Source organism: Babylonia areolata, chromosome 18 (genome assembly GCF_041734735.1).
Source record: "Babylonia areolata isolate BAREFJ2019XMU chromosome 18, ASM4173473v1, whole genome shotgun sequence".
NCBI classification, from domain to species: domain Eukaryota; kingdom Metazoa; phylum Mollusca; class Gastropoda; order Neogastropoda; family Buccinidae; genus Babylonia; species Babylonia areolata.
The window spans coordinates 1,466,914-1,482,375 of NC_134893.1; the positions used below are offsets into that span (position 1 = coordinate 1,466,914).

At 43.7% G+C, this 15,462-nt stretch overlaps 1 protein-coding gene across 1 annotated transcript in view; it reads right to left on the minus strand.

Annotated features, from left to right (window-relative positions):
- The window catches only part of LOC143293124 (ADAM 17-like protease), an 80,791-nt gene that overhangs the window by 42,119 nt on the left and 23,210 nt on the right, over window positions 1-15,462 (minus strand). The window contains exons 8-12 of the mRNA XM_076604035.1: window positions 13,828-13,920; window positions 11,561-11,635; window positions 8,316-8,454; window positions 4,679-4,789; window positions 111-116 (exon numbers count right to left, since the gene is read on the minus strand). Coding sequence (XP_076460150.1) covers window positions 111-116; window positions 4,679-4,789; window positions 8,316-8,454; window positions 11,561-11,635; window positions 13,828-13,920 — 424 coding nt within the window. The remainder of the gene's footprint in view (window positions 1-110; window positions 117-4,678; window positions 4,790-8,315; window positions 8,455-11,560; window positions 11,636-13,827; window positions 13,921-15,462) is intronic.

The window sequence follows — 15,462 nt, forward strand, 5'->3', positions numbered from 1 at the left end:
TCATCTCAGTGTGTAACATGTAACTCAAACTTCATCTCAGTGTGTAACATGTAACCCAAACTTTATCTCAGTGTGTAACATGTAACCCAAACCAGGAAAAGGTAACTCACCCAGCTCTGCAGACACCGAGCAGCACATGAAACAGAAACTAACATATGTTAGAGGTACAGCTACGACACAGAAGCAGAAAACCAATACAACATTTAGACTGTGATGGTCATGTTACAACAAATGTAACAAGAGAGGCAAGGCCTTCAAGACTCACTTGTGATACTCTAAAAAAAAAAAAAAAAAAAAAAAAAAAATCCAAGCTTTTTATGTTTTGAGTATAATTTCAAAATGTAATGTTTAAGATGAGAAAGATCAGTTTAAAGCAAATTAACTCCCCTAGCATTAATTACAGAGTAATTTCCCTTTTTTACTATCTGCACCAAAACGTTTGCAAAATAAATAAAACTTCCATGCTTATCAAAAGAAGTTCCTGTTTGAACAAAAAATGATAATAATGACTGCTCTTGTTGTTGGGTCAGAACATCAGATCAAAGTGCCAAGTTTAGAGAATACAAAAAATATAAATATAACAGTAAATGCAGTTTGCATATAATTAGGCTTCATTTTTTATTTTTGTGTGCCCATCCCAGAGGTGCAATATTGTTTTAAACAAGATGACTGGAAAGAACTGAATTTTTCCTATCTTTATGCCTAAGTTGGTGTCAACTGACAAAGTATTTGCAGAGAAAATGTCAATGTTAAAGTTTACCACGGACACACAGACACACACACACACAGACAACCGAACACCGGGTTAAAACATAGACTCACTTTGTTTACACAAGTGAGTCAAAAACAACATTTTATTCAGGAAATGAAGAAAGCCTGTTGAGGGTGTGCTGGAGTTCTTTTATATATATATATATATATATATATATATATTATAACAACATTTTTTATCCTCAGGTGAAAAGTTGAGGACACAGCTATTGTTAGTGACATGTCCTGGATGATGAGCTGAGGACACAGCTATTGTTAGTGGCATGTCCTGGAACAGCTATTGTTAGTGACATGTCCTGGAAGATGAACAGGAGTGTGGCGGTGCTTGTGCCTCATTTCCTTTTCCTTACGGTTCCGCAGAATCAGTACTGACAGAGTTGTCAACCCTGATACAGACCAGTGTGGTCGGCTGGGCTGTCAGCGACAGTGAATCAATAAATCATTCATTTTTCCATCTTCAACGTGCATATTCCATCTTCTGCTTGCGTATACACGCAATGGGGGTTCAGGTACAAGCAGGTATGCACATATGTGGATCTGGGAGATCGGAAAAATCTCCACCCTTTACTCACCAGGTGCTGATACCAAGATTCGAACCCAGGACCCTCAGATTGAAAGTCCAATGCTTTAACCACTTGACTATTGCGCCCGTCAAATTAGTGTTTGACTGTTTGGATGGATATTAGAGCAGGGTTATGCATGTACATTTTTTTTTCAGTATTTGAATGTATGTTTAACACATCAGTGTTTACACCATACAGAGCAACAGAGCATGCTTTACACGTCAGTGTTTACACCATACAGAGCAACACAGCATGTTTTACACGTCAGTGTTTACACCATACAGAGCAACACAGCATGTTTTACATGTCAGTGTTTACACCATACAGAGCAATACAGCATGTTTTACATGTCAGTGTTTACACCATACAGAGCAACACAGCATGTTTTACATGTCAGTGTTTACACCATACAGAGCAACACAGCATGTTTTACATGTCAGTGTTTACACCATACAGAGCAACACAGCATGTTTTACACATCAGTGTTTACACCATACAGAGCAACACAGCATGTTTTACATGTCAGTGTTTACACCATACAGAGCAACACAGCATGTTTTACACGTCAGTGTTTACACCATACAGAGCAACAGAGCATGTTTTACATGTCAGTGTTTACACCACACAGAGCAACAGAGCATGTTTTACACGTCAGTGTTTACACCATACAGAGCAACACAGCATGTTTTACATGTCAGTGTTTACACCATACAGAGCAACACAGCATGTTTTACATGTCAGTGTTTACACCATACAGAGCAACAGATTATGCTTTACACATCAGTGTTTACACCATACATAGCAACAGATTATGCTTTACATGTCAGTGTTTACACCATACAGAGCATGTTTAACATGTCAGTGTTTACACCATACAGAGCATGTTTTACATGTCAGTGTTTACACCATACAGAGCAACACAGCATGTTTTACATGTCAGTGTTTACACCATACAAAGCAACACAGCATGCTTTACACATCAGTGTTTACACCATACAGAGCAATACAGCATGTTTTACATGTCAGTGTTTACACCATACAGAGCAATACAGCATGTTTTACATGTCAGTGTTTACACCATACAGAGCAACACAGCATGTTTTACACATCAGTGTTTACACCATACAGAGCAATACAGCATGTTTTACACATCAGTGTTTACACCATACAGAGCAATACAGCATGTTTTACATGTCAGTGTTTACACCATACAGAGCAATACAGCATGTTTTACACATCAGTGTTTACACCATACAGAGCAATACAGCATGTTTTACATGTCAGTGTTTACACCATACAGAGCAACACAGCATGTTTTACATGTCAGTGTTTACACCATACAGAGCAACAGAGCATGTTTCACACATCAGTGTTTACACCATACAGAGCAACACAGCATGTTTTACACATCAGTGTTTACACCATACAGAGCAACACAGCACGTTTTACATGTCAGTGTTTACACCATACAGAGCAACACAGCATGCTTTACATGTCAGTGTTTACACCATACAGAGCAACACAGCATGCTTTACATGTCAGTGTTTACACCATACAGAGCATGTTTAACATGTCAGTGTTTACACCATACCGAACAACACAGCATGTTTCACATGGAGAAGTGCTCTACAAACCAATGATCAGCGTTGTTATCATACCATGTGCAGTGACCAGTTGGTTTACACCATACAGAGCAACACAGCATGTTTTACACGTCAGTGTTTACACCATACCGAACAACACAGCATGTTTCACATGTCAGTGTTTACACCATACCGAACAACACAGCATGTTTCACATGTCAGTGTTTACACCATACCGAACAACACAGCATGTTTCACATGTCAGTGTTTACACCATACCGAACAACACAGCATGTTTCACACGGAGAAGTGCTCTACAAACCAATGATCAGCGTTGTTATCATACCATGTGCAGTGACCAGTTGGTTTACACCATACAGAACAACACAGCATGTTTTACATGTCAGTGTTTACACCATACAGAGCAACACAGCATGTTTCACATGTCAGTGTTTACACCATACAGAGCAACACAGCATGTTTCACATGTCAGTGTTTACACCATACAGAGCAACACAGCATGCTTTACATGTCAGTGTTTACACCATACAGAGCAACACAGCATGTTTTACATGTCAGTGTTTACACCATACAGAGCAACACAGCATGTTTTACATGTCAGTGTTTACACCATACAGAGCAACACAGCATGTTTTACATGTCAGTGTTTACACCATACAGAGCAACACAGCATGTTTTACATGTCAGTGTTTACACCATACCGAACAACACAGCATGTTTTACATGTCAGTGTTTACACCATACAGAGCAACACAGCATGTTTCACATGGAGAAGCGCTCTACAAACCAATGATCAGCGTTGTTATCATACCATGTGCAGTGACCAGTTGGTTTACACCATACCGAACAACACAGCATGTTTCACATGTCAGTGTTTACACCATACCGAACAACACAGCATGTTTCACATGTCAGTGTTTACACCATACCGAACAACACAGCATGTTTCACATGTCAGTGTTTACACCATACAGAGCAACACAGCATGTTTTACATGTCAGTGTTTACACCATACCGAACAACACAGCATGTTTCACATGTCAGTGTTTACACCATACCGAACAACACAGCATGTTTCACACGGAGAAGTGCTCTACAAACCAATGATCAGCGTTGTTATCATACCATGTGCAGTGACCAGTTGGTTTACACCATACCGAACAACACAGCATGTTTCACACGGAGAAGTTTACACCATACCGAACAACACAGCATGTTTCACACGGAGAAGTTTACACCATACCGAACAACACAGCATGTTTCACATGGAGAAGTTTACACCATACAGAACAACACAGCATGTTTCACATGGAGAAGTTTACACCATACCGAACAACACAGCATGTTTCACATGGAGAAGTTTACACCATACAGAACAACACAGCATGTTTCACATGGAGAAGTTTACACCATACCGAACAACACAGCATGTTTCACATGGAGAAGTTTACACCATACAGAACAACACAGCATGTTTCACATGGAGAAGTTTACACCATACAGAACAACACAGCATGTTTCACATGGAGAAGTTTACACCATACCGAACAACACAGCATGTTTCACACGGAGAAGTTTACACCATACAGAACAACACAGCATGTTTCACACGGAGAAGTTTACACCATACCGAACAACACAGCATGTTTAACATGTCAGTGTTTACACCATACAGAACAACACAGCATGTTTCACACGGAGAAGTGCTCTACAAACCAATGATCAGCGTTGTTATCATACCATGTGCAGTGACCAGTTGAGCTTGCTGAGCCAGCACGGTGTCCTTGTTGCTGTTGAGCGTTGTGCTCCAACCAGTGTTCAGAGATGTCGTGTAGTTACCCATCTCGCGTGCTGATAAAAAAAACATCACCACTATCATCACCACACCACCACCACCATCCATACTGTGTGTTCAGAGATGTCATGTAGTTACCCATCTGGCGTGCTGAAAATAAACATCACCACCACCATCACCACTACCATCACCACTATCATCACCACACCACCACCACACCACCACCACACCATCATCACCACCACCATCCATACTGTGTGTTCAGAGATGTTGTGTAGGTATCCATCTGGCGTGCTGAAAATAAACATCACCACCACCATCACCACTACCATCACCATCACCATCACCACCACTATCACCACTATCATCACCACCACCATCACCACCACCATCACCACCACCATCACCACCACCATCACCACTATCATCACCATCACCACCACCATCACCACCACCATCACCACTATCATCACCATCACCATCACCACCACCATCACCATCACCACCACTATCACCACTACCATCACCACCACCATCACCACTATCATCACCATCACCATCACCACTATCATCACCATCACCACCACCATCACCACTATCATCACCATCACCACCACCATCACCACTATCATCACCACCACCATCACCACTATCATCACCATCACCACACCATCACATCACACTATCATCACCATCACCACCATCACCACTACCATCCCACTATCATCACCACTATCATCACCACTATCCATCACCACCACCACCACCATCACCACAATCATCACCACTATCATCACCACCTATCATCACCACTACCATCACCACTACCATCACCATCACCACTCACCACATCACCACCCTACCATCACCACCATCACCACTATCATCACCACCACCATCACCATCACCACCACCATCACCACTATCATCACCACCACCATCACCACTATCATCACCATCACCACCACCATCACCACTACCATCACCATCACCACTACCATCACCACCACCATCACCACCACCATCACCACTACCATCACCACTATCATCACCACTATCATCACCACCACCATCACCACTATCATCACCACCACCATCACCACTACCATCACCATCACCACCACCATCACCACCACCATCACCACCACCATCACCACTATCATCACCACCACCATCACCACTATCATCACCACCACCATCACCACTATCATCACCACCACCATCACCACTATCATCACCATCACCACCACCATCACCACTATCATCACCACCACCATCACCACTATCATCACCATCACCACCACCATCACCACTACCATCACCATCACCACTACCATCACCACCACCATCACCACCACCATCACCACTACCATCACCACTACCATCACCACCACCACCACCATCACCACCACTCATCACCACCACTATCATCACCATCACCATCACCACCACCATCACCATCACCACCACTATCACCACTATCATCACCACACCATCACCACACCATCCATACTGTGTGTTCAGTGATATCATGTAGTTACCCATCTGGCGTGCTGATAAAAAACCATCACCACTATCATCACCACCACCATCACCACTATCATCACCACCACCATCACCACCACCATCATCACCACCACCATCACCACTATCATCACCACCACCATCACCACTATCATCACCACCACCATCACCACTATCATCACCACCACCATCACCACACCACCACCACTATCATCACCACCACCATCACCACATCATCACCACCACCATCACCACACCACCACCACTATTATCACCACCACCATCACCACCACCACACCATCACCACTATCACCACCACCACCACCCAGTGTGTGTGGAAACAGTTCTCAGACCTGACAGTGTCTCAAGTATCAAGAGGAAAATTTGATGTCAGGTTTCGTCCATCACAAATATAGGGCATCATTATTAAAGATATCAGAGAGCACTCTTAAGAGGTAATTTCATGTATCTAGTTTATGCATCTGTGACAAACAATAATATATATAATAAAGATATGAGAGTACTGCTATGAAAAGCAATAGGAGATAAATTTTGGTATCAGGTTTAAACCATGATAAATACAATGACATCCAGAATAAAGATAATGAGAGACTACTACAAACAATGAAAATATAAAGAAAAAAGAGTCTTTGTCTTGCTGAGCCTGTTGGTAAAAAGAAATATCACTTGTTCTTCATAAAGAAAAGAAGTGAAAAATGACCAACAAAAAACAAAAACAACAAAAAACGTGAAAAATGACCAACAAAAACCCCGTGAAAAATGACCAACAAAAAACGTGAAAAATGACCAACAAAAACGTGAAAAATGACCAACAAAACAACGTGAAAAATGACCAACAAAAAACGTGAAAAATGACCAACAAAAACCCCCGTGAAAAATGACCAACAAAAACCCCGTGAAAAATGACCAACAAAAACCGTGAAAAATGACCAACAAAAACCCCCGTGAAAAATGACCAACAAAAAACCCGTGAAAAATGACCAACAAAAACCCCGTGAAAAATGACCAACAAAAAACCCCGTGAAAAATGACCAACAAAAACCCCGTGAAAAATGACCAACAAAACCGTGAAAAATGACCAACAAAAACCCCGTGAAAAATGACCAACAAAAAACCCCGTGAAAAATGACCAACAAAAACCCCGTGAAAAATGACCAACAAAACCGTGAAAAATGACCAACAAAAAACCGTGAAAAATGACCAACAAAAACCCCGTGAAAAATGACCAACAAAAAACACGTGAAAAATGACCAACAAAAACACGTGAAAAATGACCAACAAAAACCCCGTGAAAAATGACCAACAAAAACCCCGTGAAAAATGACCAACAAAAAACACGTGAAAAATGACCAACAAAACACGTGAAAAATGACCAACAAAACACGTGAAAAATGACCAACAAAAAAACCCGTGAAAAATGACCAACAAAAAACGTGAAAAATGACCAACAAAACACGTGAAAAATGACCAACAAAAAACCCCGTGAAAAATGACCAACAAAACACGTGAAAAATGACCAACAAAACACGTGAAAAATGACCAACAAACCCCGTGAAAAATGACCAACAAAAAACGTGAAAAATGACCAACAAAAACCGTGAAAAATGACCAACAAAAAACCCGTGAAAAATGACCAACAAAACACGTGAAAAATGACCAACAAAAACCCCCCGTGAAAAATGACCAACAAAAAACCCGTGAAAAATGACCAACAAAAAACCCCGTGAAAAATGACCAAGAAAAAACGTGAAAAATGACCAACAAAAACCCGTGAAAAATGACCAACAAAAAACACGTGAAAAATGACCAACAAAACACGTGAAAAATGACCAACAAAACCCGTGAAAAATGACCAACAAAAACCCCGTGAAAAATGACCAACAAAACCCGTGAAAAATGACCAACAAAAACCGTGAAAAATGACCAACAAAACCCGTGAAAAATGACCAACAAAACCCGTGAAAAATGACCAACAAAAACCCGTGAAAAATGACCAACAACAACCAAACAAAAACCAAGTCACAAAGGGGAGCTCACTGGGGGAGCAGATGCCGCCAGCAGAGCCAACGTCCTGTGAAGCGATGTACGCCAGACCCAGCACGTTGCCCGAAAACTGTTGGTGGGTGAAAAGGTGTGCCACGCAGAACTTCTCGAAGTATCGGTCACGTCCAAACGTCTGTCAAACACAACACAACACAACACAGAACTCCTCAAAGTACCCGTCACGTCCAAACGTCTGTGAAACACAACACAACACAGAACTTATTGAAGTACCGGTCACATCCAAACATCTGTGAAACACAACACAATACAACACAGAACTCCTCAAAGTACCCGTCACGTCCAAACGTCTGTGAAACACAAAACAATACAACACAACACAACACAGAACTCCTCAAAGTACCCGTCACATCCAAACGTCTGTGAAACACAAAACAATACAACACAACACAGAACTTCTTGAAGTACCTGTCATGTCCAAACATCTGTGAAACACAAAACAATACAACACAACACAACACAGAACTCCTCAAAGTACCCGTCACATCCAAACGTCTGTGAAACACAACACAACACAACACAGAACTCCTCAAAGTACCCGTCATGTCCAAACATCTGTGAAACACAACACAACACAGAACTCCTCAAAGTACCTGTCACGTCCAAACATCTGTGAAACACAACACAACACAGAACTCCTCAAAGTACCCGTCACATCCAAACATCTGTGAAACACAACACAACACAACACAACACAACACAGAACTTCTTGAAGTACCTGTCACATCCAAACATCTGTGAAACACAACACAACACAGAACTCCTCAAAGTACCCGTCACGTCCAAACATCTGTGAAACACAACACAACACAACACAGAACTCCTCAAAGTACCCGTCACATCCAAACATCTGTGAAACACAACACAACACAACACAACACAGAACTCCTCAAAGTACCCGTCATGTCCAAACATCTGTGAAACACAACACAACACAGAACTCCTCAAAGTACCTGTCATGTCCAAATGTCTGTGAAACACAACACAGAACTTCTTGAAGTACCCGTCACGTCCAAACATCTGTGAAACACAACACAACACAACACAACACAGAACTCCTCAAAGTACCTGTCATGTCCAAACATCTGTGAAACACAACACAACACAGAACTCCTCAAAGTACCCGTCACGTCCAAACGTCTGTGAAACACAACACAACACAGAACTCCTCAAAGTACCCGTCACGTCCAAACGTCTGTGAAACACAACACAACACAGAACTCCTCAAAGTACCCGTCACGTCCAAACATCTGTGAAACACAACACAACACAGAACTCCTCAAAGTACCCGTCACGTCCAAACGTCTGTGAAACACAACACAACACAGAACTCCTCAAAGTACCCGTCACGTCCAAACGTCTGTGAAACACAACACAACACAGAACTCCTCAAAGTACCCGTCACGTCCAAACGTCTGTGAAACACAACACAACACAGAACTTCTTGAAGTACCCGTCACGTCCAAACATCTGTGAAACACAACACAACACAACACAGAACTCCTCAAAGTACCCGTCATGTCCAAACATCTGTGAAACACAACACAACACAGAACTTCTTGAAGTACCCGTCACGTCCAAACATCTGTGAAACACAACACAACACAGAACTCCTCAAAGTACCCGTCATGTCCAAACATCTGTGAAACACAACACAACACAGAACTCCTCAAAGTACCCGTCACGTCCAAACGTCTGTGAAACACAACACAATACAACACAACACAACACAGAACTCCTCAAAGTACCTGTCACGTCCAAACATCTGTGAAACACAACACAACACAGAACTCCTCAAAGTACCCGTCACGTCCAAACGTCTGTGAAACACAACACAATACAACACAACACAACACAGAACTCCTCAAAGTACCCGTCACGTCCAAACATCTGTGAAACACAACACAACACAGAACTCCTCAAAGTACCCGTCACGTCCAAACATCTGTGAAACACAACACAACACAGAACTCCTCAAAGTACCCGTCACGTCCAAACGTCTGTGAAACACAACACAACACAGAACTTCTTGAAGTACCTGTCACGTCCAAACATCTGTGAAACACAACACAACACAGAACTTCTTGAAGTACCTGTCACGTCCAAACATCTGTGAAACACAACACAACACAGAACTCCTCAAAGTACCCGTCACGTCCAAACGTCTGTGAAACACAACACAACACAGAACTCCTCAAAGTACCCGTCACATCCAAACATCTGTGAAACACAACACAACACAGAACTTCTTGAAGTACCTGTCACGTCCAAACATCTGTGAAACACAACACAACACAGAACTCCTCAAAGTACCCATCACGTCCAAACGTCTGTGAAACACAACACAACACAACACAGAACTCCTCGAAGCACCCGTCACATCCAAACGTCTGTGAAACACAACACAACACAACACAACACAGAACTCCTCAAAGTACCCGTCATGTCCAAATGTCTGTGAAACACAACACAACACAACACAGAACTCCTCAAAGTACCCGTCACATCCAAACGTCTGTGAAACACAACACAACACAACACAGAACTCCTCAAAGTACCCATCACGTCCAAACGTCTGTGAAACACAACACAACACAACACAGAACTCCTCGAAGCACCCGTCACAACCAAACGTCTGTGAAACAACTCAGGTGGTGGCCAGGTTTATCAACGTTCATGCACACCCCCACCCCACTCCCTCTCACCCTTCTCATCCAGACACCAGCTGCAGGAAGTCTTCAAAGTAACAATCTCCTGCAGGAAGTTTTCAAAGTAACAATCTCCTGCAAACGCCTGTGAAACACTGCAGGCCATGGTCAGGTTTATTAACATTCACAGAGAATCCCCCCACCCACCCCCTCCCTCTCTAACCCTCTCATCCAGACACCTGTGTTGGAAGTCTTCAAAGTGCCAAGCTCTTCCAAATGCCAGCATGACACAGCACAATACAGTACACGTCACACTGCAGGTGTTAATCCTTTCACAGCTGACTATAAATGCACACATAAAATACAATGTACACATGAAACACACACACACACACACATGCACAAACACATGTGGACACACACACACAAACATATATATGGACACACACTCAAATATACACACATACACACACAATCACAAACATCACACGCACACACACACACACACACAGACACACACAAACACACACACACACAGACACACACACAGACAGACAAACACACACACCATACCTGCAGAAGTTCCAGTGTTTCCCAGTCAGCGCGATCAGTGTTGTACCCAGATGTAGGATTGACGTTGATCTGCATCTGTCACGGCACACACACCACACACCTCTCCAGTAAAAAGAAAACAACTGGGGATAAGCACGGTGCTATTCAAGCTCACAAACCAAGGACACGCCCGTCATGTTGCCCACTGCATACATTTTTTGCCGAAGGTTATATTAAAAAAGCCAGAACATAAGCTTATTTATACATAATACTCAAAATTATATAACAGCACAGTAAACAAAAAAACAACAAAAAATACTGCCAATGGACACCTCACATGTCCTGGGCATAAAAAGATACAGTAAGAGTGCCCAGTTAACAAAATGTCAGAAATAAATAAATCAAATATCTCTATCTATCAATCAATTTTTCTATGTGTGTATGAATGTACATACATAAATAAATAAAGGAATAAATGAATAGATAAAAGATAGATAGATAGATATCTATCTATCTATCTGTCTAGAAAGATATTATATGTAGCCAAGCGCTCAGCTGGCTACTGACTGTAGTTCAACTCACAGCACATGCCATAAAGCTGACGACAGTTTCACTGCAGTGATGGTGTCCAACCACTGACATGAGGAGGTAACTCCTGTGATGCAAGGCTATTCAAATTCAAATCTGAACAGAAAGCTGTTGCGTGTCAGCCGGTCACTTTCCGAGATGCCGCTCTCAAGCACACATGGAGCATGTCACACACAGTCAGCTGCCTGACACTGTACAATACAACAATACAACAACCCTTTGTGACTGGCCTCTTGCTGTTTTTGGGCACTGCACACATCTGTCCTTCCCTTACTAGGAGGAGGTAGGTCTGACAGGTAGGAGTTACCTCAGCAGTCTGACAGGTAGGAGTTACCTCAGCTGACAGGTAGGAGTTACCTCAGCTGACAGGTAGGAGTTACCTCAGCAGTCTGACAGGTAGGAGTTACCTCAGCTGACAGGTAGGAGTTACCTCAGCAGTCTGACAGGTAGGAGTTACCTCAGCTGACAGGTAGGAGTTACCTCAGCAGTCTGACAGGTAGGAGTTACCTCAGCTGACAGGTAGGAGTTACCTCAGCAGTCTGACAGGTAGGAGTTACCTCAGCTGACAGGTAGGAGTTACCTCAGCTGACAGGTAGGAGTTACCTCAGCAGTCTGACAGGTAGGAGTTACCTCAGCTGACAGGTAGGAGTTACCTCAGCAGTCTGACAGGTAGGAGTTACCTCAGCTGACAGGTAGGAGTTACCTCAGCTGACAGGTAGGAGTTACCTCAGCAGTCTGACAGGTAGGAGTTACCTCAGCAGTCTGACAGGTAGGAGTTACCTCAGCTGACAGGTAGGAGTTACCTCAGCAGTCTGACAGGTAGGAGTTACCTCAGCTGACAGGTAGGAGTTACCTCAGCAGTCTGACAGGTAGGAGTTACCTCAGCTGACAGGTAGGAGTTACCTCAGCTGACAGGTAGGAGTTACCTCAGCTGACAGGTAGGAGTTACCTCAGCAGTCTGACAGGTAGGAGTTACCTCAGCTGACAGGTAGGAGTTACCTCAGCAGTCTGACAGGTAGGAGTTACCTCAGCTGACAGGTAGGAGTTACCTCAGCTGACAGGTAGGAGTTACCTCAGCAGTCTGACAGGTAGGAGTTACCTCAGCTGACAGGTAGGAGTTACCTCAGCTGACAGGTAGGAGTTACCTCAGCTGACAGGTAGGAGTTACCTCAGCAGTCTGACAGGTAGGAGTTACCTCAGCTGACAGGTAGGAGTTACCTCAGCAATCTGACAGGTAGGAGAAGGCAGGCACTTACCCCAGCAATCTGACAGGTAGGAGAAGGCAGGCACTTACCCCAGCAATCTGACAGGTAGGAGAAGGCAGACACTTACCTCAGCAATATGGCAGGTAGGAGAAGGCACACACGTACCTCAGCAATCTGACAGGTAGGAGACAGACACTTACCTCAACAATATGACAGGTAGGAGAAGGCAGACACTTACCTCAGCAATCTGACAGGTAGGAGGAAGACACTTACCTCAGCAGTCTGACAGGTAGGAGGCAGACTCTTACCTCAGCAATCTGACAGGTAGGAGGAGGCAGACTCTTACCTCAGCAATCTGACAGGTAGGAGACAGACACTTACTTCAGCAATCTGACAGGTACGAGAAGGCAGGCACTTACCTCAGCAATCTGACAGGTAGGAGAAGGAAGACACTTACCCCAGCAATCTGACAGGTAGGAGAAGGAAGACACTTACCTCAGCAATCTCAAACCCCATGCCTGTGATGTCGTAACCAACGTTAAACACTGTTCCACGATAGATGGAGTTCACTGTCGCCATCACTGATGCCTGGAGAAATAGATACATCAGCTGTTCAACAAAATACATTCACAAAAATAAGGAACCTCTTTTTTATATATATCTAAGTAGATACCCAACTCCTAAGGCTATGTTCACACAAAGCCCAGTCACTTGTTGACAGCAGCTGACAGCAGCTGTCCAAGAATTGTGCATTTTTCCACCATGTATGCTGGTGGTAAGTCTTCACACTGGCCACCAGGCGTCTCCAGCCAGATGTTTGATTTGTAGCCAGCACACAGAATTTATGAAATTGATGGCTGATACAAGGGATGGAACTCATCATACTAGCAGTGTAAATCCTAATATTTCTTTCTTCCATCTGGAGAGTGCCGTAGCTGACAGCAACTGGCTGTGTGTGACTGAAGTGTGATGCTGTGTCATGGTGACGGCAACTGGCTGTGTGTGACTGAAGTGTGATGCTGTGTCATGGTGATGGCAACTGGCTGTGTGTGACTGAAGTGTGTTGCTGTGTCAGGCTGACGGCAACTGGCTGTGTGTGACTGAAGTATGTTGCTGTGTCATGGTGACGGCAACTGGCTGTGTGTGACTGAAGTGTGTTGCTGTGTCATGGTGACGGCAACTGGCTGTGTGTGACTGAAGTGTGTTGCTGTGTCAGGCTGATGGCAACTGGCTGTGTGTGACTGAAGTGTGTTGCTGTGTCAGGCTGATGGCAACTGGCTGTGTGTGACTGAAGTGTGTTGCTGTGTCATGGTGACAGCAACTGGCTGTGTGTGACTGAAGTGTGTTGCTGTGTCAGGCTGATGGCAACTGGCTGTGTGTGACTGAAGTATGTTGCTGTGTCATGGTGACAGCAACTGGCTGTGTGTGACTGAAGTGTGTTGCTGTGTCAGGCTGACAACTGGCTGTGTGTGACTGAAGTGTGTTGCTGTGTCAGGCTGACGGCAATTGGCTGTGTGTGACTGAAGTGTGTTGCTGTGTCAGGCTGACGGCAATTGGCTGTGTGTGACTGAAGTGTGTTGCTGTGTCAGGCTGACGGCAATTGGCTGTGTGTGACTGAAGTGTGATGCTGTGTCAGGCTGACGGCAACTGGCTGTGTGTTGCTGTGTCAGGCTGACGGCAATTGGCTGTGTGTGACTGAAGTGTGTTGCTGTGTCAGGCTGATGGCAACTGGCTGTGTGTGACTGAAGTGTGTTGCTGTGTCAGGCTGATGGCAACTGGCTGTGTGTGACTGAAGTGTGATGCTGTGTCAGGCTGATGGCAACTGGCTGTGTGTGACTGAAGTATGTTGCTGTGTCAGGCTGATGGCAACAGGCTGTGTGTGTTGCTGTGTCAGGTTGACGGCAACTGGCTGGACTCAGTGTGAACACAGCCTAAAAGTACTGAACTGACAACAGACAACAAAACTATTGTTTAGTATTGTATTGTATTGTATCACTCTTTTTGTCCCAACAGATTTCTCTGTGTGAAATTCAGGCTGTTCTCCCCAGGGAGAGTGCATTGCTACACTGAGAGCCTAACCCATTTTTTCGTATTTTTTTTCTGCCAGCAATTTTGATTTGTTTTCCTGTC